Raw genomic sequence first — 25,234 nt, forward strand, 5'->3', positions numbered from 1 at the left:
CCCAATTTGGGGGGGGGCAGCACCCACTGGGGTCCTGGGACATCTCCCTCGGCAGGGCTCTGGCAGACACAGGGTTAAGAGGCTGCAGGCCAGGCAGGACGGGAACAGGAGAAATTTGGGGGTTCCCGATGGGTAAGAGCCCCCCCAGCAGACAGGCACCTCCGAGGCCTCCTTTGGGGACACGGGGGGGGACACACTGCCCTCAGCAGAGCAGCCATAGGGGCAGCCCAGGGCAGGGGCTCACAGCAGCGTGGGCTGGGCTTGACCCCCCCCCCAAACCCTGCAGCCCCCCCCGGGCAGGGCCGAGCCCCCCCAGACACCCCGCTTCTCCCCGGTGTACCGCGGGGTCCCTCCAGGCGCGGGGCTGGGGACAGCCCCTTTGCTGGGGTGGCCCTGCCACCTCCTGGCCGGCCTGGGGACTGCGGGGGGGGTGACACGGCCCGGGGACACCCCCCAGCTGCCTCGGGACACGCAGCCCCAGGGGGGATGGGGACACGACCGTGGCTGCAGCGCTCTGTGCCCCTCACCCGGCTTACCTGGCCCGGGGCTCTCCTCCTCCTCCTCCTCTTCTTCCTCCACCCCACCAGACAAGTGATGCAATGCCAACGTGTGCCATGACCCCAGGTACCACCGGCCATCACCAGGTACCACCGGCCATCACCAGGTACCACTGACCATCACCGGGGACCACCAGACATCACCAGGTACCACCAGATATCACCAGGTACCACCAACCATCACCGGGGACCACCGGCCATCACCAGGTACCACTGACCATCACTGGGTACCACCAGACATCACCGGGGACCACTGACCATCACCAGGGACCACCGACCATCACCAGGGACCACCAGCCATCACCAGGGACCACCAGACATCACTGGGTACCACTGACCATCGCCGGGGACCACCGACCATCACCAGGTACCACCAGCCATCACCAGGTACCACCAGACATCACCAGGTACCACTGACCATCACCAGGTACCACCAGCCATCACTGGGTACCACCAGCCATCACCAGGTACCACCAGACATCACCAGGTACCACTGACCATCACTGGGTGCCACTGGCCATCACCAGGTACCACCAGATATCACCAGGTACCACCATCACCGGGGACCACTGACCATCGCCGGGGACCACCAGCCATCACCGGGGACCACCAGACATCACTGGGTACCACTGACCATCGCCAGGGACCACCAACCATCACCAAGTACCACTGGCCATCACCAGGTACCACCAGACATCACTGGGTACCACTGACCATCACCAGGGACCACCAGACATCACCAGGGACCACCAGACATCACCAGGTACCACTGACCATCACCAGGGACCACCGGCCATCACCAGATCCCCTGGACATCACCGGCTACCACTGGACATCACCAGGTACCACTGGCCATCACCAGGCACCCTGGCCATCACCAGGTACCACCAGACATCACCGTGCCACCAGCACTGTTGGCATCACCAGGTCACGGCACGACTTGGCAGGGGCGGGTGACCTGGGGCAGCACCCTGGGGAAGGACCCTCCAGGGGCACGGCCCCACCAGGGCCTCGCTCTGCAGCCTCCAAACCTGCCCTCAAATCCGGGTGCACAAGCCCGTCCCAGCCCCGGAACCCGCAGGGACCCGGCCCCTGGCCCTGGGGCTTTTCCCACGCTCCTGGTTCAAGGGGCTCAAGCTGGGGCACAGGCTCGTCCCGGCCGGATTTGGGCTGGAAATCACTGATCTGCAGCAGGTCAGACCCGTTTCCCACACTCCAGCCACAGCTTCATCTCAACCCCCTTCTCCACCAGCTCCTCCACAGCAGGCTGGCCAGTTAAAAGGGCCCCGAAACAGGTTTTTTTCACACTGAAAACAGGAGCAAAACCAGCCCAACACCTCCTTCCTCCCAAACCACCCCCACGCTTTGCTGCTTATAGGAAAACAACCCCTTATAACTCCAAAGTTTGATTTTATTTCATCCCCTCCCGAGCAGAAAACATCAAGTGCCACAAGTTTTTCCACGCCAAAACACACTCTCACCCACGCCGCCTCCAAGCCAAACCGCAGAACAAACCCAAGGAAGAACAACTTAAATACACTCGCTTAAAAATCAAAATACCAACCCGACCCTCACCAGCGCCGTGCCGAAAGGGGGGTCCCATATAAATACAGTGCAATAATTACATATATTTCACAATGGCACCATTAAAAGCCGTATCCAGCCCCGTGTGCGGGGGCTTGTCCCACGCTGCTTCCCAAGCCCCTCTCTGCGGGTGACGCTCCAGCCACCGGTTGATAGCATCCCTCCTCCCAGTACACCGGTTTCGATACCCACAGCACCAATAGCTCCGAGAGGCTGGAGGGAGCTGGTACAGACTGGGGGGAGAGGGGCCGCAGCCCCCCGGGAAATACGGCTCTCTGTCCTGGCCAGGGATTTGCAGGAGCCGCTGATTTTGGAGGCTGTGGGCGCAGTGAGCTCCGCATGTGAGCTTCAGCCTCTCTTCACCCAAAGGTGACTCCAGCTTTGCTGCCCGATTATTTTTTTAAGGATATTCCAGCTGCGGCAGGGGGAAACGCCGCTCAAAACCACCCGTCATGACCCTGAAGAACCAGTCTAACTGGGGAGCAACTGGAGTGGTCCCAAAACATGACATCCCCCCCCCCCGACACAGCCCATTCTGGGCAGGGGTTTCTTTGCCACCCAGGGGTGCCCCTAATCCACCCCGTGCACCCAAAGGCACCCCCAGTCCGCCAGCAGCCCCGGGGCGGTGGGGGGTTATGGCAGGGAGCATCGGCGCTGGCACCCCGTGGTTTTACAGCCAGCGCTGGGACGGGACCTGGCTGGATCCTTCCCAGGGGCTTCCGGCTCCCCGGGGTGCTCCCAGGGCCCAGCGAGGTGACAAACACAGCCCCGCGGTGACAACCAACCCAAGAGAACGAGGAGAAGCCACCCAGGACGGCCGACACGAGCCCCCCACCACCACCCTCAGAAAACCCCACACTCCCCGACCCACCCCACGCTTTCCAGCCACCCCGCAGAGACCCCACGCACTTGGGACACAAGTGACCGGAGGGGACAAAGGCAATGGGGAGGGGGGTGCTCAGTGCTTCAGCAGGTCCCCCAGGTCATACGCCTCGAAGAGGTCACTGACACCCTCACCCTCCAGCCCCCAGAGATAGTCGTCCTGTTCCAGGGGGGGCGAGAAGGTGACGAAGGGTCCCGAGTCCAGGTGGGAGGGGGCACAAGGCAGCTGGTCCTCCGTCTGCTGCAGGAGGTGCGGGGGCGAGCCCAGGAGCCCGGCCTCCACCTCCAGCAGCGAGCTGGGACCTCCTGGGACGGTGAGAGGCAGAGATGGGGGTGAGGAGGGGGTTCCCGTGCCCCCCCAGCTCTGGAGGACGGCGTGGGGCGGCTGTGGGGCTGGCCCGGGGCTGTTCGGCAGGGGAGGGGGTACGGCGTGGTCCCGTGGGGAGGTGGCGGCGGAGGGGACGCCGTGGTCCTTGGTGGGGCTCTCCTCCGCGATCTCCTCCGGGCAGAGGTAGACCTCGATGGGGCCGTTGGTGCTCTTCAGGTGGAGCTGGAGGTTGTCCTGGGGGGGCAGAGCAAGGCTCAGGGGGGCACCCAGAAGGGCACCCATATCCCACCCCACTGCCCCCAACCCGTGCGGGGTCCGGGCAGGGCATTGCAACCCCTAAAGGACCAGCTCAGGGTCAAACAGCCCCACGGAGACACCCCAAAACCACCCAGGGCCATGCCGGGCTGCACCCTTGGGATGCCCCAGATGAACCCATCAGGGATGGTGCGGATTCAGCAGCACCCACAGCAGCACCCACAGCAGCACCTGCACCCCGGCCCCAACCCTGCTGCAAGCGGGGGAACGGCTCCCGGCCCCGCATGCACCTCGCTGAAGTCCGGCACCTCCAGTTGCGTCTCCGGGGGAGCTTTCACGGCGATCACCGTCTGCTCCTGGAAGGTGCTGATGGCACGGAGGTCCTGGTAGGTGACGTACGCCAGCGTGGACAGGGACGATGTATAGGAAAAAGAGGGGCTGCGAGCGGAACGGCTCAAGCCCCCCATCCCGGCAGCTGCCTCCGAACATCCCCCCCAGCCCCGGGGAAGCCAACTGAAGGAGAAGGAACTCAGAGGGGTCCCCAAGACCCTGTCCCCTGTCCCCAAGACCTTGTCCTCCCTCCCCATCTCCCCCAGCAAGGATATCTCTGGTTGGCTTCGTCCTCAGCCAGCTGCCGGAGCTGCAGGGCACAGTCCTGCAGGAGCTGGTCCAGCGTCTTCTCCGTCCTGGCCAGCTCGGCCAGCTCCCCCCGCAGCGCCTGCTGCTTCGCCGTCACCGCCGCGTCCTCAAAGATCCCCGTCCCCCTGCCAGCGGAGATGGCACCTGAGTGACGGCACACCCTACGTGTCCCCGAGCCACCTGTCCCCCACCCTGCCCCGTCCCCATGTCCCGTCTCCATCCCCCAGGATCACTGACATCCACTGGATGTTGTTCTTGGACTTCTTGCGGATGAGCTGGATGCCCTCCAGCACGTTGGTGATGTCGTAGATGCGACGTTTCTGGACCTCCAGCACCTCGGCCGCCCGGTTGAGATCCACGACGCCGTCGGGCGACTCGCTCAGCAAACGGATGAATTTTTTGGTGAGCAGCCCCAGCGAGGTGTCGTAGCGAGTCTTCTCCCCGGGAGACTTGGGGGCTGTGGGGAAACAAGAGACCCACCCCACCCCCCGTCCTCTCCTTAGCGTGGGACGTGGGATGGAGGTGACATGGGGCTGGACGTGCTGGGGACATTAAACACTGTACGATCCCTAACCTGGGGGAAAAATAACCCAGAAATAAGCCCCCCCAGGGAGTTTTCTGCCAGCACAGTGAGTTGAACCGGCTCAAAGAGCTGCCGAGCAGCAGCCAGGAGGGGCTGAGGAGCGGGCACGGCTCCCGCGGGGCCACCTCGGGCCACTTTGGGTGGTGTTAGAGGGGACATCGCAGCAGCTCTAAGAGGGGAGAGAAATGAGGTCTGTCCCCCTCCCAGCTCCCCCCGACCCCGTCTCGCCCAGCACCACTTACTCCTGGGGCTGGGGACCTGCACCAGCGTCCTGCCCTTCCCCTTGGGAGTGCGAAATTCGGGGCCCTCCAGGTCCAGCTTCCTCTTGGCCTGGAGCAGGAGAGAAAACTCCGCGTTGGGGCCGAGCCAGGCACCCCCCTGAGCCCCCCAGACCCCTCCCCTGCAGCATCGGCCGAGCCCTGGGTGCCACAGCCCGGGGTGGGGGGGGATCTTGCAAGAGGCTCATCCGGTTGCAAAACCCCTTCTGGGAAGGGCTCCCACAGCACCCAGCAGGGCGCGGGGCTGCCAGGAGAGCTGGGTGGGGAGGAGATGGGGGGGGGGGGGGTCCCAGCACCCCCCATGGCTTCCTGCCCGCTTCCGCCGCAGAACCCCAGCCCACCCCGGTGCTCCCCTGGCAGCCTCGGGGAACCCACCGGGATTTCCCCTCGCCCCCAGCTCCTGGCACGGCTCCACGGGGCTGAGCCCTGGGAACGCGGCGGCTCGGAGGCCGGATCCTCACCCTCCCACCCTGCCAGCTGGCTCGTTGGGGTGCGGGGTTTCACCCCCCGGCCCCCAGCCCCGGTTGGAGGCAGCCGAGGGCACCCAGCTGCCACTGGCACACCTGGGACCAGCCGGGCTCAGCCCTCCCTGGGGACCCGCGGGTGCCCCGGACACGTGCGCCCAGCTGGAGAGAAACTGGGGCGAGGCGGGGTGGGTGCTGGGTCCTGGGAGCGGGGACACCGCCCCGCACATGCTGTCCCCTTGCCAGGGCAAGCAGCTCCTTGAAATGGCCCCCAAGGGACCCCCACCCAGTATCGCTGGGGGAGAAGAGACCCAGGGAAGAGGTGGGGGGTGCAGCAGAGCAGATGCAGAGAGAAGCTGGGGGGGTGTCACCAAACCACCCCCCCAATGGCTGCAAATCCCCCAGCATCCCCCCACATCCCCAAATATGAGCAGGGGGATTTTGGGGGAACACCTTGGCTCAGGAGCAGAAAGCAGCCCCCCAGCCCCATCCCGTCCCCCCTGCAGTACCTGCTCCCAGGCCGGGCTGTCCCACAGGGTCCCCCCCAGCACGTCCCGCATGGTGCCCAGGTCCCCGTGCCGGCTCAGCGCGGCTCCGACGGCTGCTCCCTGGGGAGTGCACCCCACTTTGCGGGGAAGGGTTGGGCGTCTCGGCGGTTCCCACCCGAGGGGGCCGGCGGGAGAGGTGCCGGGGGCTGTTTTCCACCCCCCCAGGGAGCCAGGTTGGTCCCGAGCTCCTGTGGGAATCTGTTCCCTCCCTCCCTTCCCCGAGCAGGTTTTTCCCAGCGAACGCGCCTCCATCCCCGGCCCTGCGCCCCCGGATCTGCCCCCGAGCTGCCGGCACCCCAACGGTTAACGCCGAGCGCATGGGAAACACCTGCCCCGGATCAGACCCCAGCGCATCTGCCAGCACGATTTGGGACGGGGCGGGGGGGCATCATCTGGGGCCCCCCTTCTGCTGGCACCCAAACCCTTGCTTCTCTGGCCACCAGTGGCCGTGAGCACCCATGTGTCCCCCATTGCTGATGGGGGGGGGGGGGGGGGGGGTGTCAGCTGCACCCCATCTGCCCAAGCAATGGGGAAACTGAGGCACGGGAGCAACACAGGGCAGGTCCTGGTGTCCCCAGCCACCTCCGACCCCTCACGGCCGCCAAGGTGGTCTCCCCTCCCCGTGCACAGGAGGGGACAAAGGGACACCCTCTGCCCCCTCCCCGTGCAGTTCGGGGTGGGGGGAGCTCGGTGGCCTCGGGCAGGGACACACCAGCAGGGACACACCAGCGAGGGACAATGGACAAGGGGGTCCCTCCTGTGTCCCAGCTGCTGCCCCCCGCCCGGGCAGGATTAGGCACACGACAGCTGAGCGGGGCACGGCGAGGGGCTCCCAGCACCCTGCCAGGGCTGGGGCGATGGGGGCAGGCACCAAACCCCAAGACCCCCCCAGGGCACTGCGGGACCCCCCACCACCACCATTCGCCAGCCCTCAGCCACTGCTTCCCGGGGTCAGGGGGGGACCCGCACACCAGCTACACCCCGATATGATGCTGAGGGTGGGAAAGGAGGTTCGACCCCGCCCTGGGTGAGGGCAGCAGCCTTTGGGGGGGTGGGGGCCGGGCCCCCTGCCAGCTCTGCCTGCCAAGCAGCCCTGGGCCCAGCCCTGGTGCCAGGGGCTACACCCTGTGCCCAGCCCAAGCATCAGAGCAGCCCTCTCCCCCGGGGGGGCCGTGGCGGCTGCTCCTGCCAACGCTTGCTTTCAACAGCACCCGCTGCCTTCTCCGGGCTTGCCCGGGCCCTGCCCGGCCCTTCTGGCCCCCCCCAGGGTGTGGGAACGCAGCGCCCGGGGGTCACGGGGCACCCCGGGATCGTGCCGCCACACCGGGGATGCTGCTCGTGCCAAGGGACTGCTGGATCAGGCCCCCCAGATGCACCCCCCTCTGTCTTTGGGATGGCTGAGGGCTAGCGGGGCACGGAGGGGGGGACAGCGGGATGCAGAACCCCCAGATTTGGGGGGTCAGGGGGGCTTTCAGCCCCACTGTGAGCAGGGGAGGGAGGCTGACCCCAGCCCTGGCCCCGGGACGGGGAGACCACCCTGCGCTGGGGAGGAAGGCTGTACCCCCACCCTGCGTGCTGCTCCGAGATGCAGCCGGCATCTCCGTCCCCTCCGACAGCCCCGTCCCAGCACAGACGGAGGGGGAAGGCCCGGCCGGAGACGTTCCCCAGCAGAGAGGAGCTGGAGGTGAGCTGGAGCCAGAAAAAGCCCCTCCGAGGACAACAGGACAGCCACCACCTTCCCACCCCCCCAGCTCCCTGCACCCCAAAAAATCCCCCCTCCTGCCTGTGCAGAAAAACCCTTGATGGGATCAAAGTGGGACGGGATCACCCAGCAGAAACTGGGGTGCTGCCGAGCGGTTCTCCCGCCGGGGAAGGGCTCCAGCCCAGCACCCACAGGAGCTGCCACCCTCCTGCCGCCCTGGGTGCTCTTTGCACGGGCGGCTCAGCCCTGCCAGCTCGCACCGAAACCGCGGCGGATTCTGAACGGCCTTGTCCCGGCGTGGAGGAGGCAGGGAGAGCCGGGACCCCAGGGCAGATGCGGCGCTCTCTCCAGGGCTCCTTCACAGCCCCGAGTCCCTATAGAGATCCCATGGCCCCTATAGAGATCCCATATAGCCAGGAGCGAGGCAAATACTCAGGGTGGGATTGACACGGGCTAAAACCACTCCGAAATATGCATTTTTCATGGGGGAAAACACATTTACCTACTCCAGGACCCTCAAATCAGAGACTAAGGGAAATCTGAGACTTTTTTGGACCATGAGAGACAACCCATCCCACTCTCCGGCGGCTGGACGCGGGGTGATGGGCTCCCTCCAGCTGGACCAGTGACCCCTGATCATTTATATGGCACAAATCCCGCAAGCAGGTGGGAGCGGCCGCAATTGCCCTGCTCTGGAATTGGGAGGAAACGCTCATTATCTGATTGCCCTGGATCTGCACACAAAGGTTGTGCCCATAAACAGGGTGGGGGGAGCCCCAGGTGCCGGGGCTGTGAGCGTCATACCGGGGTTGGAAATGGGATCTCCAGCGCCGGGAATGGGATCACGGCATCAGGGAATGGGATGGAGACAGAGGGGAACGCCGCTTGCAAGCCACCAAGGGGGCTGCAGGAGCATTTCATGTCCCCAAGTGTCACACGAGCCCCCCCCAGACCCCGTTCAGGGGACAGCCATGGGCAGGAGCACCCTGAGCATCTCCTGGCGTGGGTGATGATGATGGTGGTGATGCCAAAAAGGCCATTACCCCCAAACCTCGTGCCCAAGTGTCACTGGGGGACAAGCACTTCATGTCCCCAAGTGTCACATGAGCCCCCCCCCAGACCCCATTTAGGGGACAGCTGCAGGCAGGAACACTCTGAGCATCTCCTGGCACGGGTGATGATGATGATGGTGGTGATGCCAAAGAGGCCGTTAGCCCAAAACCAGCTCCGCAGCGATGCACGGAAAAGGGGCTCTGAGTTTGGGGGGTGTTTTTAGGGGAGGGGGCAGCAGCGTGGGCGTCTCCTTAAACAACAGCCCCTGGCAGCACAGGATGCGGCCTCTCACGTGGTTCGGAGACAAAGCGGCCAGGGAGGAGACAGGTGGCCCCAGAGCCCCCCGGGACGGGGCTCGCAACAGCCCCAGCCAGCCCCGCAGCCCTGGCACGAAGCGGGGAGCAAGGACACCCCCTCTCCCCCAGCCGCGGCAATGTCCCCAGCTGGCACCGAGCATCAGGGACTGGGGAGAGGGGGGGAATAAATAAATAAATCAAGCCTTGAAAAAACGAAATCGAAGTTAGCGGGGTCTGGGATCCCTCCCAGGACCCAGGGAGAACAGAGGCTCACAGTGAGGGCTGGACACGCGCCCGGGCTGGGGCAGGCAGGAATTAAATGCCAGCTGCCAGCGGGGCTGACCGGCCGGGGGCTCGGCGGGGGCCCTCCAGGAGGAGAACCGGGCTGGGCAGAGCTGCCCACGCACCCCGATGCCGGGCACGGGGCCAGCGCCCGACGTGGGCCTCAGTTTCCCTGTTTAGGGCAGCGGGCGCTGGGCAGCCCTGACCCCGGGCTCGGTGACAGGGACCCAGCCAGTGCCAGCAACCCCCTCCCCGTGCCAACCTGCACAGCTCCCAGCATCAGGGTCTCTGGTTGAAAGCCTTGGGGTGTCCCATGGAGGAAGAGGATTACTTCAAATTCACACCCCCCGCAAAAAGAAAAAGGTATTTTCAAGCCCCGCTGTAACCGCAGGCGGGAACCGAGCTCGGGCAGCGGTGCTGAGCCACTCCTGCCCCGTGTCCCCCCACCTCCCCGGGTGATGGGTCACCCCGGGGGTCACAGCCCCGAAGCGGGGAGAGCCAGCGGGCAGGGACGGTGCCCCCCACCCGCAGCTGGCAGGAGCCCTGCCTGCACCCAGCCCTCCCTTCCTTAAGAGAGCTTTGCAAAGGGCCTCAGCTCGGCGGCCGGGCTTTGAGGCAGGACCCGAACTGTTTGCAAGGCAGAGAGAGAAAAAATAAAAAGGTCGAAAAAGCTGAAAAGCGGAAGCTGGGAGCCAGCTTTGCGGGCATGCAGGGGCAAAGGGAAGTTGAGAAACGTATGAGCCATTTCACTGTGACTTCTGATTTCAAACCTTACCCTCCCCCACCCCAAAGAGACACCTGAGGGGGGTGCAGACCCCAATACAAGCTGCAGAATTTGGAAGGGGAGGATGCCCTCCATCCTGGGGTCACCCACCCCTTGCTCCCCACCCTACACGGAGCCCCCAGACCCCCCGTCCCACCAAAGCGATGCCCAAGGAGGGGATGGGGTGCAGACACCTTACCGGCAGCCGTCCCACCGAGGCCGAGCGGAGGGTCCTGAGCTGGGGGCCCTGGGGGGTGCCGTACAGACACCCCCCCCGGGGAGCAGGGAGGCTGACAGCCGCCGGCGTGTAGACCTGGGTGAAGCAGCCGGCAGATAACGGGGGGCTGCCCAGGCTGGAAGCCCCCCGCTCAGAGGAGCCCATCACCGACATGACCTTCTTCGGGTGGTGGTGGGGAGGGGGGGGCGGGAGGGCGGTGCCCCCCCTCCCCGGGGCGGGGGACACTCCCCTGGGGAGCCGCAGCATTGCAAAGTCCTTTCCGAGAAGCCCGGGCCGGGGGAGGGGGCAGAAGCACCCCGCAGCAAGGGGGGGGGGGGGGGGGGGGTCACAATCTCAGCGGCGGCATTTTTGGGGAGCAGGGCGGGGGGGCCGCCGGACGCTGACACCGGTCGGTCTCCAAACCCACCCCCTCCCCGAAAAACCTGCAGAGAAGCAACGCGGCGCCGGCGACACCAAAACCGGGCGGAAAAGGCGCCTTTGGCCCCAAAAATCGCCCGCGCTCGGGCCGGATGGGGCCGGGGCAGCCCGGAGCGCGGCCCCGCCTCGGCCCGGTGCCCCCCGCACCCGGCTCCGCTCCTGCCCGATCGCGCCCGGCCCCGATCGCTCCTTTTCTTTTTTTTTTTTTCGGTTGGGGTTTTTTTTTTTTTTTTTTTTTTAAGCGCCAAACGCCGTCCCGCGAAATTCGGATTTCCCGCGGAAAACGCCGCGCGCTGATTGGCTGCCGCCGCCGCCGCTCCGCCCCCCTCCCTCCCGCCCCCGCAGCCAGAGGCGCCGCGGAGGGCGGGGCCTTAAAGGGGCCGCACGGCGGCGGGCGGGAGGGGAGGGGCGGGGCCTGCATGCAAAGCAGGGGGCGTGGCCTCTTTGGCACCACCTGCTCGGGGGGGGGGGCTGGGCCGGGAGGGGTCCCTGGGGCTGGGCTGGGGACCGGCACTGATTTTTCATCAATTCTTTCTTTATTAAAGGACTCCATCAACGCGGTGGGTTCCAGCCTGGGGGCTGCGCCCCCCCATCCCCATCGCCCCCCCATCCCTATCCCCAGCTGCAGCGAGCCGGGGTGCGGGGGGGGTTGCATCTATTTGGGAGACAAAACATTTTGGGGTCCGCCAGCCAGAGGCTGTCTGGCAGCATCCCCCCCCCCCCCCGCGGGCAGGGAGCGGGCAGGGGTCGGTGCTGTTTGGGGGTGCAGGGACCTCAGAGGGACTCGGCGTGAGCAGATTTGGCCCCTGGTTCACTCACACCAGTTCACCCAACCCGCCCACCCACTGCCCCCGGTCCCGGCCATCGGCCACCCGCCACGTGTCCTTGGGGGGCACCAGGTCTGCCTGGCAAAGGGGAGGGAGAAAGAGGAGGTGACGGGCTCCCCATTTGGCCCACAAGGTATTTCAGGGTGCAGCCGTGGCAGAAAGCACCGAGGCAGTGGCGAATCCCTGGGTGAGGGCAACTCCGAGACTTACTGGGACCAGTAAAAGGCCACCACGGCCACCGAGCTGAGCCACAGTTTAATCCTGCTGAGGCCACCGAGCCACAGCGGTTGGTTCCTCTCCATCACCTGGCAACTTCATCTCCAGGTCTGGGGTGGGGATGTTCAGGTGCAGAGATGGACTTTCTTGAAAAGAAGCCTCCTGGCAGACAGACAGACAGACAGGCGGGGACACACACCAGCACCATGGCCTCTGCTGTTGGATGAGGATGGACACCAGACCTCCAGACTCCAACTCAGCTTGGGGGCGACACCCAAAAATTTGCCAGGAGCCTCCAATCCGACAGACATTTGCCTCCCACCATGCAAGGGCTTTGAGGCAGAACAAAAAGCCTGGCAGCACTAAAGCCACCGCGCGGCTGGGCACCGTGTCCCTCTGCCAGGAGCACGGCTGAGCCTGGCAGCTCAACCCACCCAGACCTTCATCTTCCCCCCTACGGGGAGAAGGCAACTGCTGTCTCCATTTCAGCGCACAAAGACAACGCCGTGCCCGGCAGGGTGGATAAATCGGTGTCGCTTGGCTGCCTTGGGCTGGCTTCGGCTGGGTTACCCGTGGGACAGGGAACAGAGACACTGGGGTACGGGGAGGGCCCAGGTTCTGGGGTCTTGGGCTGGCAGGTTCTGCCCCTACCTCCTCCAGTTTGGACAAAGCGGAGATGGTGTCCCCACACATCATCAGTGTGACCTTGCTGCGGTATGGGCTGTCCAAGAAGGTGATGTAGAAAAGCTTCTGCTGAATCAGCTCGTGCTCCTGTGCCACATTGACCTTGATGGCCCTCACCTCCTCAACTGTGCTGGGAGGCACAGCCAAGGCAGGAGTTAGGACCATCCTTGCCCCCCAGTACCTAATACCTGCTCAATAAGCCTTCTCCAGGCCTTCCAGCCATGGCTTTCCACCAGCAAAGCCCTCTCCCATGCCAGAAGCCACAGGCTGCTATCTCCCTCTGACACCAATGCCTCCAGATGGGTGACAGCCACCAGCTTCCACCCCCCAACCCAAAAGGGACAGCTCTCTCTGGAGAGGTTTTGCTGCGGCTGTGTATAAATGGGCTGATTCCACCCCATCCACCCTACGACCAAGCCAGCAAAGAGGAGGGAGGTTTGCAGCAGGTCCTACACGTTGAGCTCCTCGCGCATCTGTTTGTACTCTCTGATGTTCTCCTTGCTGCTTTCCAAGAGGCGTTGGACTTCATGCAAGATCTCCTCGCTCAGCTTGCCCAACTTGCTGTAGGTGAACAGCTTCTGGGAGATGTTCATGGAGATCCCGTCCCCCATCACCTTCGGGCTGAGCTGGGGGTCCGTGTTGGCCACCCCACCGTTTAGCTGAAAGGGTTAACACAGCGATGTGGCTATGTCCTCTCTTCCACCAGCTGCACACAAGGACCAACCCTCATCATCAAACAAGCCAAGCCCAGAGTCCAGCACTAAGGAGATGGAAATGCCGGCCTTTAAATGTTGATGGTGGGTGCAAAGTGCAGATCTCTGCTACAACCAGCTTCAAACTGCTGGAAAATCTCCACTTCTGGCCTCCTCCCCTCCTCCCATTGATGGTTTTTGTAAGAAACACCCATTTTATCAAAATTTTCCTGGCTTTTGGCTGGGGAGGAAGAACCATGCAGCTCTTCTCCACCCAGGCCATCTCTACAGAGGACCACCAAAATGTGGCCCTTTCAGGGTGGGTTTGACAGAGCCTTTCTGACCATCCTTGCCCTCAGAGCCAGCCTGCCCTGGGTGCCTGGTCCTGGCTCTCCTCCAGGCTGGGCTCCTGCTCCCTCTGCTCCTCCTTGGCGTGGGTGAACAGGGATTTCCACAGGCTGGGTGTCACCACAGCCACCAGCAGCTTGGCACAGATGAAGGCCTCGCTCGTGATGAAGATGATGAAGTAAATGGCTGCCATCATCTTCAGCATCTGCCTTTCTTCCCTGTTGGGGACAGGGGACCATCTGGTTGATGGTTGGTGGTGGCCACCTCCCCAACACAAGCCCCCGGGGAGCCTCTCAGCATCCATGGGAAAGGAACCCCACATCCCTCCCAGGGTGGGGAGACACAGCTGAGCCCCAGCCATCCCCGAGCCCCCACCCCGTGGTGGGCTCACACCCTGCTGTGTGCTCACTGGAAGGCCTCGTAGATGTCCAGCCAGCCGTCCAGCGTGATGCAGGTGAAGAGCGAGTACAGGGCCTTTCCCAGGTCACCAAAATGGGCCCGGACAGACTTGCCAAACAGGATGATGCCCAGTGCTGAGAAGATCTGCATGGAGACAGTGATGGGGGTCCCGACACCCAACCACACTGGGAGAGGTGCTCAGCGTCCTCCAACCCCCAGCACTGGGGCTCCCTGGTGTGAGCAGGGTCCAGCCGAGCTCCTCAGCCTTGGTGCGGGGAGCTCAAAAGCCCCCTCCAGCATCCCGGAGCCTGCCGGGGAGGTGGGCTGGCCCAGCGTGGTGGGAAAGGACCATCCTGCTGCTGGCTCTGTGCCTGCTGGCCCCACAGGCCCCGAGGTGCCGTGGCCAGTGCTGGACCCTGTTGGCCAAGATGCTTCCCCAGGCCGATGCTCCCAGCCCAGGCGGGCATTTCCCAGCTGCCTACCAGCATGGAGATAAAGAGGATGGACATGGTGTTGCAGAGGTCGGGGATGACCTTGAGGATGGCCTGAAGCATCCTGGCCAGCCTCTTGACCAGCCTGCAAGACCTGCAGCAGCCTCATCACCCTGGGGCAAGGCGAGAGCTCCCGTCACCGAGCTGACCGTGCCAGGACGCCTTGGTCCCCTCCTGGCCTCTCCCATCAGGGTCTGGGGAGGGTCTGCACTGCCAGGGATGCTCCTCAAATCAGGGCAAAAAAACCGAGGGTGAAGAGGAAGCGGTGACGTTGCCTTTCCCAGCGCAGATCCAGCATGTGGGATGGGGGCACCAGACCTTGGCCAAATCAACACAGGGACATCAGAGGCTTTGGGGTACGGCATCCCCTTCCCCCTCTCACCTCAGGATCTTCTGGACTTTCAGCTTGGGGATCAGGGGCCCCACCATGAGGCAGACCACGAGGAGGAAGTTGAAGATGTTCCAGCCGTCCTGCAGGCAGAGGAGCAGGGGGCTGGGGCTGCACTTGTGGACCCCAAATGAGGGCCCTTCCCCTAATGTTCCTCCCCCAGGAACAGCCACAGGGGAGAGGGTCCTGCAAGGGGTGCGAGTGCCCCATGGCTCTGCCCAGGAGGGCACAACTGGCCTGGTAGCAGGTGATGGGCCACCAGCTGAGCATAGGTGGCCAGCAGCCACAGCAGCCCCAATGCCAAACATCCCTCTGCCTGGGGTGGGGACACCGGAGGAGGTCCTGGTCCTTCCCGGAGGGACACGAGAGGAGGTCCCAGTCCTTGCCGGGTGGGCACCAGAGGAGGTCCCAGTCCCTCCCGGGGGGACACCAGAGGACGTTCGGGTCCTTGCTGGGGGGACATTGGAGGAGGTCCCGGTCCTTGAGAGGGGAGCACCGGAGGAGGTCCCGGTCCTTCCCGGGGGGGACACCGGAGGACGTCCCGATCCTTCCCGGGGGCACCGGAGGAGGTCCTGGTCCTTCCCAGGGGGCACCGGAGGAGGTCCCGGTCCTTGCGAGGGGGGGCACCGGAGGACGTCCCGAACCTTCCCGGGAGGACACCGGAGGAGGTCCCGGTCCTTCCCAGGGGGACACCGGAGGAGGTCCCGGTCCTTCCCAGGGGGGCACCGGAGGAGGTCCCGGTCCTTCCCGGGAGGACACCGGAGGAGGTCCCGGTCCTTCCCAGGGGGGCACCGGAGGAGGTCCCGGCCCCTCCCGGGGGGACACCGGAGGAGGTCCCGGTCCTTCCCGGGGGGGACACCGGAGGACGTCCCGATCCTTCCCGGGGGACACCGGAGGAGGTCCCGGTCCTTCCCGGGGGGCACCGGAGGTCCCGGTCCTTCCCGGGGGGACACCGGAGGAGGTCCCGGTCCTTCCCAGGGGGGCACCGGAGGAGGTCCCGGCCCCTCCCGGGGGGACACCGGAGGAGGTCCCGGTCCTTCCCGGGGGGGACACCGGAGGAGGTCCCGATCCTTCCCGGGGGGCACCGGAGGAGGTCCCGGTCCTTGCGAGGGGGGGCACCGGAGGACGTCCCGAACCTTCCCGGGGGACACCGGAGGAGGTCCCGGTCCTTCCCAGGGGGGTACCGGAGGAGGTCCCGGTCCTTCCCAGGGGGACACCGGAGGAGGTCCCGGTCCTTCCCAGGGGGGCACCGGAGGACGTCCCGATCCTTCCCGGGGGGCACCGGAGGAGGTCCCGGTCCTTCCCAGGGGGGCACCGGAGGAGGTCCCGGTCCTTCCCGGGAGGACACCGGAGGAGGTCCCGGTCCTTCCCAGGGGGGCACCGGAGGAGGTCCCGGCCCCTCCCGGGGGGACACCGGAGGAGGTCCCGGTCCTTCCCGGGGGGGACACCGGAGGACGTCCCGATCCTTCCCGGGGGGCACCGGAGGAGGTCCCGGTCCTTGCGAGGGGGGGCACCGGAGGACGTCCTGAACCTTCCCGGGGGACACCGGAGGAGGTCCCGGTCCTTCCCAGGGGGGCACCGGAGGAGGTCCCGGTCCTTCCCAGGGGGACACCGGAGGAGGTCCCGGTCCTTCCCAGGGGGGCACCGGAGGAGGTCCCGGTCCTTCCCGGGAGGACACCGGAGGAGGTCCCGGTCCTTCCCAGGGGGGCACCGGAGGAGGTCCCGGCCCCTCCCGGGGGGACACCGGAGGAGGTCCCGGTCCTTGCGAGGGAGGGCACCGGAGGAGGTCCCGATCCTTCCCCGGGGGGCACCGGAGGAGGTCCCGGCCCCTCCCGGGGGTGCAGCCCGGCTGCCGGCAGCGCGGCGGGGCCGGCCGTGAGCCAGCCGGGCTCTTCCTCCTCTCCCCTGGAGACGGCAGCAGCGAGCCGCGGCTGCGGGGCCCGCCCCGCCCCGGCCCCCCGGCCCCCGGCCCCCCCGGGCCCCCACAGCCGGGGGCGACGAGGGACGGTGGGAAGGAGCGGTGCAGGGAGGGATGGACGCAGGGAAGGAGGGATGGAGGGACGCAGGGATGAAGGGACTGGAGTGTAAGGACAGAGGGATGGAAGGACGCAGGGACGCAGGGACAGGGGGATGGAGGGACCCAGGGAGAGAGAGATGGAGGGACCCAGGGACACAGGCGGAGGGACAGAGGGATGCAGGGATGCAGGGACAGGGGGATGGAGGGACCCAGGGACAGAGAGATGGAGGGACCCAGGGACACAGGCGGAGGGACAGAGGGATGCAGGGATGCAGGGACGGAGTGATGGAGGGACTCAGGGATGGAAGGACGCAGGGAGGGAAACGGGGGGACGCAGAGATGGAGGGGTGAGGGACTCGGGGATGGAGGAACACAGGGACACAGGGACAGAGAGATGCTGAAGGCCTCCAGCCCGGCTCGCTGCAGCTCCCACCTTCCAGTACAGCCAGAAACCTCTGAGCCAGTTGAGCAGGACCTCAGTGACCAGGGCCACCAGCACAACGTTGGCTATGGTACAGCTCAGCCAAAACCGGAACTGGAGGGAGAAGAGAAGGCGGCAAGAGGACCGCTGGGCCCTGGGGCAGGACCGAGGGACACGTGGCAATGGCCCACCGGGAAACCAGCTGAGGTTCTCCCATCGGACTCATGTTGGGTGCAAAATACAAAGCCTTGTGGTTTCTCTGGTGGCTAGTATGGATGAATTCACCACCCAGACATGAGCGTGGTGACCCCCTCCCCTGGCATGAAGCTCGCAGAGAAGGAGCCACATTGGGGCACCTCTGCCATCAAATGGGGCTGCGGGGTTTCATGGACCCGTCTCGGAGGCAGCAAAAGGGCCGGGCAAAAGGCGAGGGAGCGGGAAGGGGCAGCAGCAAGCAGTGGTGGGCACGGCCGGCACTCACGCTCCAGGACAGCGTCGTGGGGGTCTGGCTGGCGACCAACACCTCGTTGACGATGATGAACACGGACAGGGTGAGCTTGACAGCAGGGTGGGCGAGCAAGCGGCTCATCCACACCTTGGCCGTGTATTCCTTGTGGTCCCAGGAGTCCTGGACGGGGAGGCAGGGTGGGGAGCCCAGATGGGGTGTCCCCACTGTCCCGGTGGGCTGCAGGTCTGGCACCCATCGCCCACCCCACCCCACCTCACTGCACACCCTACCCCTCTGAAGTCAATGAGCAGCCACTGCGGCTTCGTGTCCGGCTCCCGCTGGTGGCAGGGAGGGGACAGATGGTCAGACAGGCACTGGTGGCACCGCATCGGATCCGGACCCCAGATCCAGTTCCCCCCCCCAACTCCCCCCTCACCCTCCTGTGCAGAGAAGCCATGGTGGGTGCTGGCAACAGCCCCGGGCACCCGCTGCAGCGTGACCTCACCGTTCCAAGCAGCAGAACGTGTGACATCACGCTTCTGTGCCCTGTGACATCACTGCTTCTCCCCAACAAGGGAGGGGGCATGGAAGGGCGAAAGGACCAGAGGAGCGTTGTGGAGGCAGAGAGGTTAATGGGGACTCAGTCCCCCAAACTGGTCTGGCTCCAGTTTGAAACCAGAGGGACACTGGTGCCTTCAGCACCCCTGCACAGCCAGGGAAAGGTGAGGGGACAAGGGACACGTGCCAGCGCTCCCAGAGCCAGGCTGGGCCAGTAACACCATGGGCCTTCCCCAATTATCCCAGCAGCACCCTTCCTCTGTCCCAGTTTGTTTCCTGGAGCTGCAGCCACTTCCCTCTATACAGATGGGGAAACTGAGGCACAGGGGGAGCTCAGGGACCCAAAGGCCCCAATTTTTTGTGGATGGAGAACCAAGTTTCTCTGCCGATTCCACCCCACAACCAGGATGACCTTCCCTACATCACATCCAGCCCCCAAATGCTCTCCCATCACCCACCCCGTCCTCACCCACGGCCAGGGCCACCCCCAGGAGAGCCTGTGGGTCGACCACCGTGTCCCCGTGGGTGTCAGTGGTTTGGGGCTCTCTGGGTGACCAAGCCCATCACAAAGCCCCATGCTCCAAATCCCCTCGTTAATTAAAACCCAGCAGTAATGAGCCTTCCTTCCTCTGCTCCAGCCTTTGCCTCCCTGCAGCCCCAATCCTGGCAAATTTTGGGGCTGCGTTCAGGTGCGTGGGGAGCCCCAGTCCCTCCGTGGGACAGAGCCCCGATGTCACCCGTGGGAAAGGGAAGGCGAGGGGCTGGCAGGAGCATGCAGGGTGGCTGCCAGGACGCTGGGTGGTCTCCAGGGGGGTGGGGAGGGGGCTTTGCTTTCCCCACCTGTAAAATGAGGGGGGACAACCCGGTTTGTTCCTTGTTAAAGGAAGGGGGCAGGAATAGCCCCCCCCAATCCCATAGCACCCCCAGGAGCTCCAGCTAAGGATGAGCCCTCCTGGCCTGGCAATTAGGAGCCTCTGGGGTGGAGGGTGCCAGAGGAACTTGGGAGACCTGTGGGAGGGTGGTGGGGGAGGCTGGGGTTTTGTTCACCCTTTCCCCACGCTAGAAATCCCGAGCCTGCCTCAGTTTCCCCACTCAGTGGTGGCATGGGAACTGGAGCAGGGCAAGGCGTGAGCAGGGAGTCAAGGGCAAGGCGTGAGCAGGGTGTCGAGGGCGCCGGGAACACCCTGTGCCGGGCAGGATGGGGCCAATGGGCCACGTGGGACCGGTTCGGGTGCCATCCCCAGCAGAGCCCAAAATACACCGGCAGCCCTGACTCATCCCCACCCACGGAGCCGGGCCAGGCTCCGGCCCCTCGGCACCATCACTGGGGCCAGGAGGAGCCGGAGGGGCCGCGGGGTCCCCCCGGGGAGGGTGGGAGCTTCCAGGGCTGGGAGCAAACCCACGGCGCCCGGGGTGGAGGGCCAAGGTGCTGGGGGGGCTGCGTGTTTGGCTGTGGGGTGCTGTGCGTGTGCATGCGTGCGGCTGCGTGTCCCTGTTGGCTGGGTCGGGGTGTGCACGCGTGTGCATGCGTGTGTGCACGTGAGTGTGCATGCATGGGCACGCGTGTGCATGCGCACACGTGCGTGTGCGTGCACGTGTGCGTGCGTGTGCCCCTGTTGAAGGGGTGCATGCGTGTGTTGCACCCCCGTTACAGCCCATGTGCGTTAGTGCAAATACATGTGTGCACACACGTGTCTCGGAGGAGCACGCGTGCAGCTGGTGCCTTGCTGTGGGGGTGTGCACACGCGTGTCTGCCAGAGCGTGCATGTGTACACACGTGCGTACCCTCATCGGGGTACGGATGTCTGCATGTGTGCGCAAGCACGCGTGCGCGTGCAAGTGCACGCCATGCACATGCAAACGCACGCACGCACATGCAAATGCACGTGTGTACATAAGTGCACGCGCGTCTGCAAGCGCGCGCAGGCACGCGCGTGTCTGTAGGCATGCGTGCGAGCGCACGCAGGCACGCGCACACGCGCGCACAGAAGCGCGTGTGCGCACACATGCTAAGCGCACGCACGGACCGCAGCCTGCCAGCGCCCACGCGTGCACCCGCTCCCACGCGGGAACGCGCCCAGCCGTGCACGCCCGCCCAAGGCCACGCGTGTGAGCGCTGCATCCGTCCCGGCGAGGCGGCGGCCGGCTGGCGGGGAGCCGGGGAGCCGGGGGGGGGGCCCAGGCCTTGGCCGGGGCAGGCAGCGGGAGGAGGAGGAGGGAAGTGCGGCTCAGACAGTGCGGCGCCAGCAAACACCTGCAAACAGCTCCGGGCACACAATGGCAAATACAGGTGGGGAACCGCGGCCTCCGTCAGCGCAGCCGATTGCATCAGACTCCTGCTCTTGCCAAGAGGCGAGCGAGCCGGCCTGGCCGGCCACCGGCACAGCGGCTGGGGGACGCTTGGCCTTCACCCCCTTGGGGTTATTTTTTTGGCTCTCCTCATCCTCTTTTTGCACCCATGAAATGTAGCTGGGAAGAGAAAAGCGAAGCCCGGTTTGCTCGGGGCGGGGGGCTGGGGGCATTCCTTGCACTAAATCTGCCCCGCAAGGTAAATCCCAGCCCCGGCGGGGCAACGGCGGCTATTTTTAGTTGTGTTTTTTCCCTTTTTCTCTCTTTCTTTTTTTTTTTTTTTTTAAAACAGGGTTTCCAAGGAAAGCATCGGCATCACACCACTGCCCAGGCTGGGGGTCCAGGCAAGGTTTGTGCCCCCCCCGGCCATCCCCAGGGCCTGGGAACGGCAGGGTGGCTGTTCCAGGAAAGGCGCCGGGATCCATCTGCCATGGGGGAGGAGGCGATGGCCCTGGGAGGCTTCCCGGGAGCCGGCGCCAAACCCTCACCCTGCCAAACCCCGGGCTCCCACCGCGGCCCCCAGCCCCGGCCGCAGGAATCCCCTGCCCTGACACCCCGGCAAGGGACAGGGGGCCACCGCCGCTGCCCCAGGCTGGGAGCCCCCTTCCACCTCCCCGGTGCTGTTTCCATCCCAAAAGCCCCAGCAGGACTAGTTTCTCTCACCCCACCAGTGCCCATCCCCACTGCTCCCAGTAACCCCAGCCCCAAACTGGGCTCATTAACTGCTCCCATGGGTCCAGGATCTCCACCGCCATCATCCCAGCCGGGGGACCCATGGCCAGTTGGAGCGCTCACTGCAGCTACCGAGACCCATCCTCGTCCTCTGGCTCATTCCCGGGGTGCTTTTCCCACCCATCCCAATTAAGTCCCTTTGGCACATCAGCACTGGCACAGCTGGAGGACCACAACACCGGGGTGAGCACGGGGACGCTCGCCCACCGAGCTAAAAGCCAGTGGAGATGGCAAAAGCCTATTTTTAGCCATTACTGTAACATCAACTCGGTTCCCAGAAGCGGTGGTTTCCAGCTGGATACCCTCACCTGCCTCCTGCCGTTCCGGGACAGCCCCGTGTCACCTCGTCCCACCCCATCTGTGGGTGCCAGAGGGTAACCTGTCCTTGGGGAGCCTGGGGACACCAAGCTGGGAGGAAGGAGGGACGTTCCCAGGGGTTCGTGATCCCGTTGGACCGGCTGTTGCTTTTCGGATGCCCCATGCGCTGCTTCTCCCTGTGGAAATGCCCACGGACAAGGGGTGCTTGGTGGGTGCCGGCTGCAACCCGAGCTCACGTTGGCCATTGCGGGGATGGAGGCTGAAGCCCGTGCACGTTTGCATCACCCTGTCCCCAAGACCCCTTCTGCCACCTTCCTCCTCCTCCTCCCATCTTGCAGCCCCCGCCCCAGCTCACCTGGATGCTGCAGCACCCCAGGGACACCCCGATGCCACGGGGCAAGCACCCACGCTGCGCCTGGCCGAACCCACAGCAGCAAAGCCGGAGCCCAGCCGAGGGGATGGAGGAGATGGTGCTACAGGTGGGGGATTTGAACCCCGGGGGAGAGCAGCCAGGCCTGACCCGACTGCAGGCAGGCCAGCTCCTTCCCCGGGGAGCAGGATTCGGCCCAGCTGCGCTCAGCCACGGGGCTCCGCAGCTGAGCCGGCCAGCGGGTTGCATCTGCTCCGGGGCCAAAGGGAAACCACAGCATGAATCCAAAGGGAGGGAAAGGCATTTCTACCCCCAACGCCCCTTCCCCAGGGTGCTGCCCCCCTTCCTGCCCCCCCCCCCCCCCAGTCCCCGGGGGGCTGCAGGCCAGGCAGGGCTGTGCAGATGCCACCTGGGGAATTGCAAGGCTCCCAGCAGCCCCAGTTAGAGCCAGGGCAGCTGCAGCCCCAAAACTCCCCTTCCCTTGGGGGGGATCCTGGGGGAGCAAGCAGCATCACCCCTTCCAGCCCCAGCAGCTCAAATCCAGCCCCAAGGCACTGGGCAGCCCTTTTTTTTTTTTTTTCCAAGGCAGGGAACGGAAACCCCTGGAAAAAGCATCTTTTTTCCCCCCCTCCCAGGGCTCCAGCTACACCTCCAGATGGTCCCCGGGGCTCGGCCGTGTCTTCGCTCCTTCCATATCAGATAAGCCAGAGGAGCACCCAAAATAGCTGGCAGACACCTCTGCCGGGAGACAGCAGCCTAGGGTTAATTCCTCCCATACCTGAGCTGACATTTCAAAGCTATTAAACAATTAATGAGATTCCTACTGTAACCCTAGAAGTTACAATCGACGAGAAGGTTCAGGGGCTCCCACTCCCGGGGTGCCGCTCTCCCACCCATGGGTGCACCCCATCTCCCTCCAGCCCAAGGATGGAGGAAAAACCATTAAAAACGCCTTTTTTTTTTTTTTCGTTTTATTATGTAAAAATGGTAACTTTTATAAAAAGTTTATAAAGCAAGTACAAGGCATGTTCGCAGAAATTCACCTTCCTGCACAAAAGGTACAAAACGTTATACTCTAGTATAGAGCTCCACAATACACGAGGCCGCGGCCCCAGAGAGTTTGGTTCATACTCGAGGATGTCCCCCCCCTCCCCAAAACCCCCTAATTTCCCCCCCTCCCCGCCCCCCATCCCAATTCAACACCTTTACAAAAAGGACTCGCTGCTATAATCCAAAAATATACAGACAACCGCCTCTTCATCAGTCTATCGGGAAGAAGAATCTCATTTGAAGTTCGGGCTCCAAAGTCCTGCTAAAGCCGGGGTGCTGCGCCCCACGGGGGGGAGGGGGGGGGGAGGGGGGAGGATGCTGGCTGGGGAGGGATGGGGGGGGTCGGGACCAGCCCTCCCCGCCGGCCGGGCCCGGGCCCGGGGGAGGCGATGCCGGGGCCGGTAGGTCGCAGACAGCCCGGCGCCACGGAGGAAGCTGCTATTTACCTCCGGCTGATAACGAACCAGGAACCGCCACTCGCTGCCTGTTTGCTAATTGGCACCGGGAGGAGAGAGAAGAAAGGGGGGAGGAAGGAGAAAAAGGGGGGGGGGGGGGGGGGGAGAGAAAAAAAAAATAGATATAATTAGTGTTGTGGGAACTCTGGGTTTGGGGAGGGGATTTGGGGGTCGCCCGAAGGGGGGGGGGGGGGGGGACACGACCGCGTTGCATGGGGGCCGGTGTTGGTCCCCCCCGGGGATGGTGATGCTGGGGGGGCTGGGGGGGGACACTCACCTGATGGAGGAGCCGTTAGTGACACAAACTTCTCTCGTCTTTGGAGCAGAGTTCGGAGGCGAGCTCGGCCGCCTGCGGAGAGCGGGGAGAGGGCTCAGGGTCACCCCGGGCTGTCCCCAGCCTTCCCCCCTCCCCACCGCGCCAGGACCCCCCCCAAGCCATCCGAGACGGTCCATCGCCCCCAGCCCAACACGTCCGTCCGTCCGTCCCTCCCCCCCCCCCCCATCCCCACATCCCCCCAGCCCAAAGCAGCCCTTACCTTCAGGGAGAGCAGGGTGGCCTCGGAGGAGGGGTCGCGGCCCTTGGCCCCCTCCTCCAGCACGATCTGGAGGTCGAAGATGTAGTCGATGACATGCTGGAGGATCTCCACCTGGCTCACCTTGGTGCCTTGCGGGATCCCCGGCACCAGCTCCCGCAATTTGGAATAGCAATCGTTCATATCGTAGAGCAAGTTCATGGGCTCCTCCAAGGCCGGGCTCTTGTTGTTGCTCCCCCGGGCGATGGCCAGGCTCTGCTCCGAGAGGCAGCAGACGGCCTCGTAGCAGCTCCGGACGGACCGCACCGGGCTGATGGCTTTCATGGCGGGGTTAGAGGGGATGCGGGGGAAGGGGGGGGGGATGCCTGGGTGCCGCGACGGCGGGGGGCTCTGCTGGCACCTCCCAGCACCGGGACCACCAAAGCTGGGACCACCGAGCCCTGGCACCGTCGCCCCTGTCACCCCCAACCCCTCGGACCTGCCCGGCGCTCTGGGGAGGGGACAGCCCCGCGCCGCCCCTTATATCGGCAGCCCCGCGGGGCCCCGCCCCCGCATGCAAATGAGGCGGGAGCCCCACCCTTTTAATGTAAATGAAGCCTTAAACCCCACCCCTGCATCTAAATGAAGCGACGGACACCACCCCCCTTACACCCCCCCCCCCCCCCCCGCAAAGTGACCCTTGGTGGCCGCGGTGGCCCCACGGGAGGGGGGACACCACCACGCAGGTTCTCACCCCCACCCCACAGCCAGACCCCAAAACCACCCCCTTGGCGGAGGGATTCCCCCCCCCCCCAAACCCCATGGACACCCCAACCCCAGCCCCTTCATCCTGCCCCCCCCTCCCAGTGAGTCCCCCCTATTTTGAGGCAGGACGATGGGGTTTTTCACACCCCCCCCCCGGGTTTTACGGGGCGATCTCGTAAGGAAATTAGTGCCGCCCTGTTCCTCAATCCGCTTCTCATCTGACCTCCAGACTTTCTGGCGTCAGGAATTATCTTGTGACCAGCAGAAAAAAATTAATTGCGGTAAAACTGAGGTTACGATGGAGAAACCAGATTTAGGTCAGCGA

At 64.8% G+C, this 25,234-nt stretch overlaps 2 protein-coding genes across 2 annotated transcripts; both read right to left on the reverse strand.

Annotated features, from left to right (window-relative positions):
- Positions 1-1,953: 1,953 nt before the first annotated feature.
- E2F2 (E2F transcription factor 2) lies at positions 1,954-11,065 on the reverse strand. Its single transcript, XM_075522540.1, has 6 exons — positions 10,414-11,065; positions 5,071-5,158; positions 4,483-4,702; positions 4,212-4,370; positions 3,897-4,011; positions 1,954-3,585 (listed from the first exon to the last, which is right to left on the reverse strand). Exons 1-6 carry the CDS (start codon positions 10,696-10,698, stop codon positions 3,100-3,102), a joined length of 1,353 nt encoding a protein of 450 aa, XP_075378655.1. The 5' UTR covers positions 10,699-11,065; the 3' UTR covers positions 1,954-3,099.
- Positions 11,066-23,472: 12,407 nt separating this feature from the next.
- Positions 23,473-24,666, reverse strand: ID3 (inhibitor of DNA binding 3). Its single transcript, XM_075522408.1, has 3 exons — positions 24,169-24,666; positions 23,910-23,981; positions 23,473-23,668 (listed from the first exon to the last, which is right to left on the reverse strand). The coding sequence occupies exons 1-2, from the start codon at positions 24,487-24,489 to the stop codon at positions 23,925-23,927; spliced, it is 378 nt and encodes a 125-aa protein (XP_075378523.1). The 5' UTR covers positions 24,490-24,666; the 3' UTR covers positions 23,473-23,668; positions 23,910-23,924.
- Between the last annotated feature and the right edge of the window lie 568 nt (positions 24,667-25,234).

The sequence above is a fragment of the Mycteria americana genome, chromosome 21 (genome assembly GCF_035582795.1).
Source record: "Mycteria americana isolate JAX WOST 10 ecotype Jacksonville Zoo and Gardens chromosome 21, USCA_MyAme_1.0, whole genome shotgun sequence".
Classification (NCBI taxonomy): Eukaryota; Metazoa; Chordata; class Aves; order Ciconiiformes; family Ciconiidae; genus Mycteria; species Mycteria americana.

Coding starts and splice junctions, on each gene's coding strand:
- E2F2 (XM_075522540.1), bottom strand. CDS start 10,698: ATGCTGCGGCTCCCCAGGGGAGTGTCCCCCGCCCCGGGGAGGGGGGGC. Junction 4,371..4,482: donor AAGAACAACATCCAGTGGAT/GTCAGTGATCCT, acceptor CTCCGCTGGCAG/GGGGACGGGGATCTTTGAGG. Junction 3,586..3,896: donor AGGTGCCGGACTTCAGCGAG/GTGCATGCGGGG, acceptor CTGCCCCCCCAG/GACAACCTCCAGCTCCACCT.
- ID3 (XM_075522408.1), bottom strand. CDS start 24,489: ATGAAAGCCATCAGCCCGGTGCGGTCCGTCCGGAGCTGCTACGAGGCC. Junction 23,982..24,168: donor CCACCCTGCTCTCCCTGAAG/GTAAGGGCTGCT, acceptor CGCTCTCCGCAG/GCGGCCGAGCTCGCCTCCGA.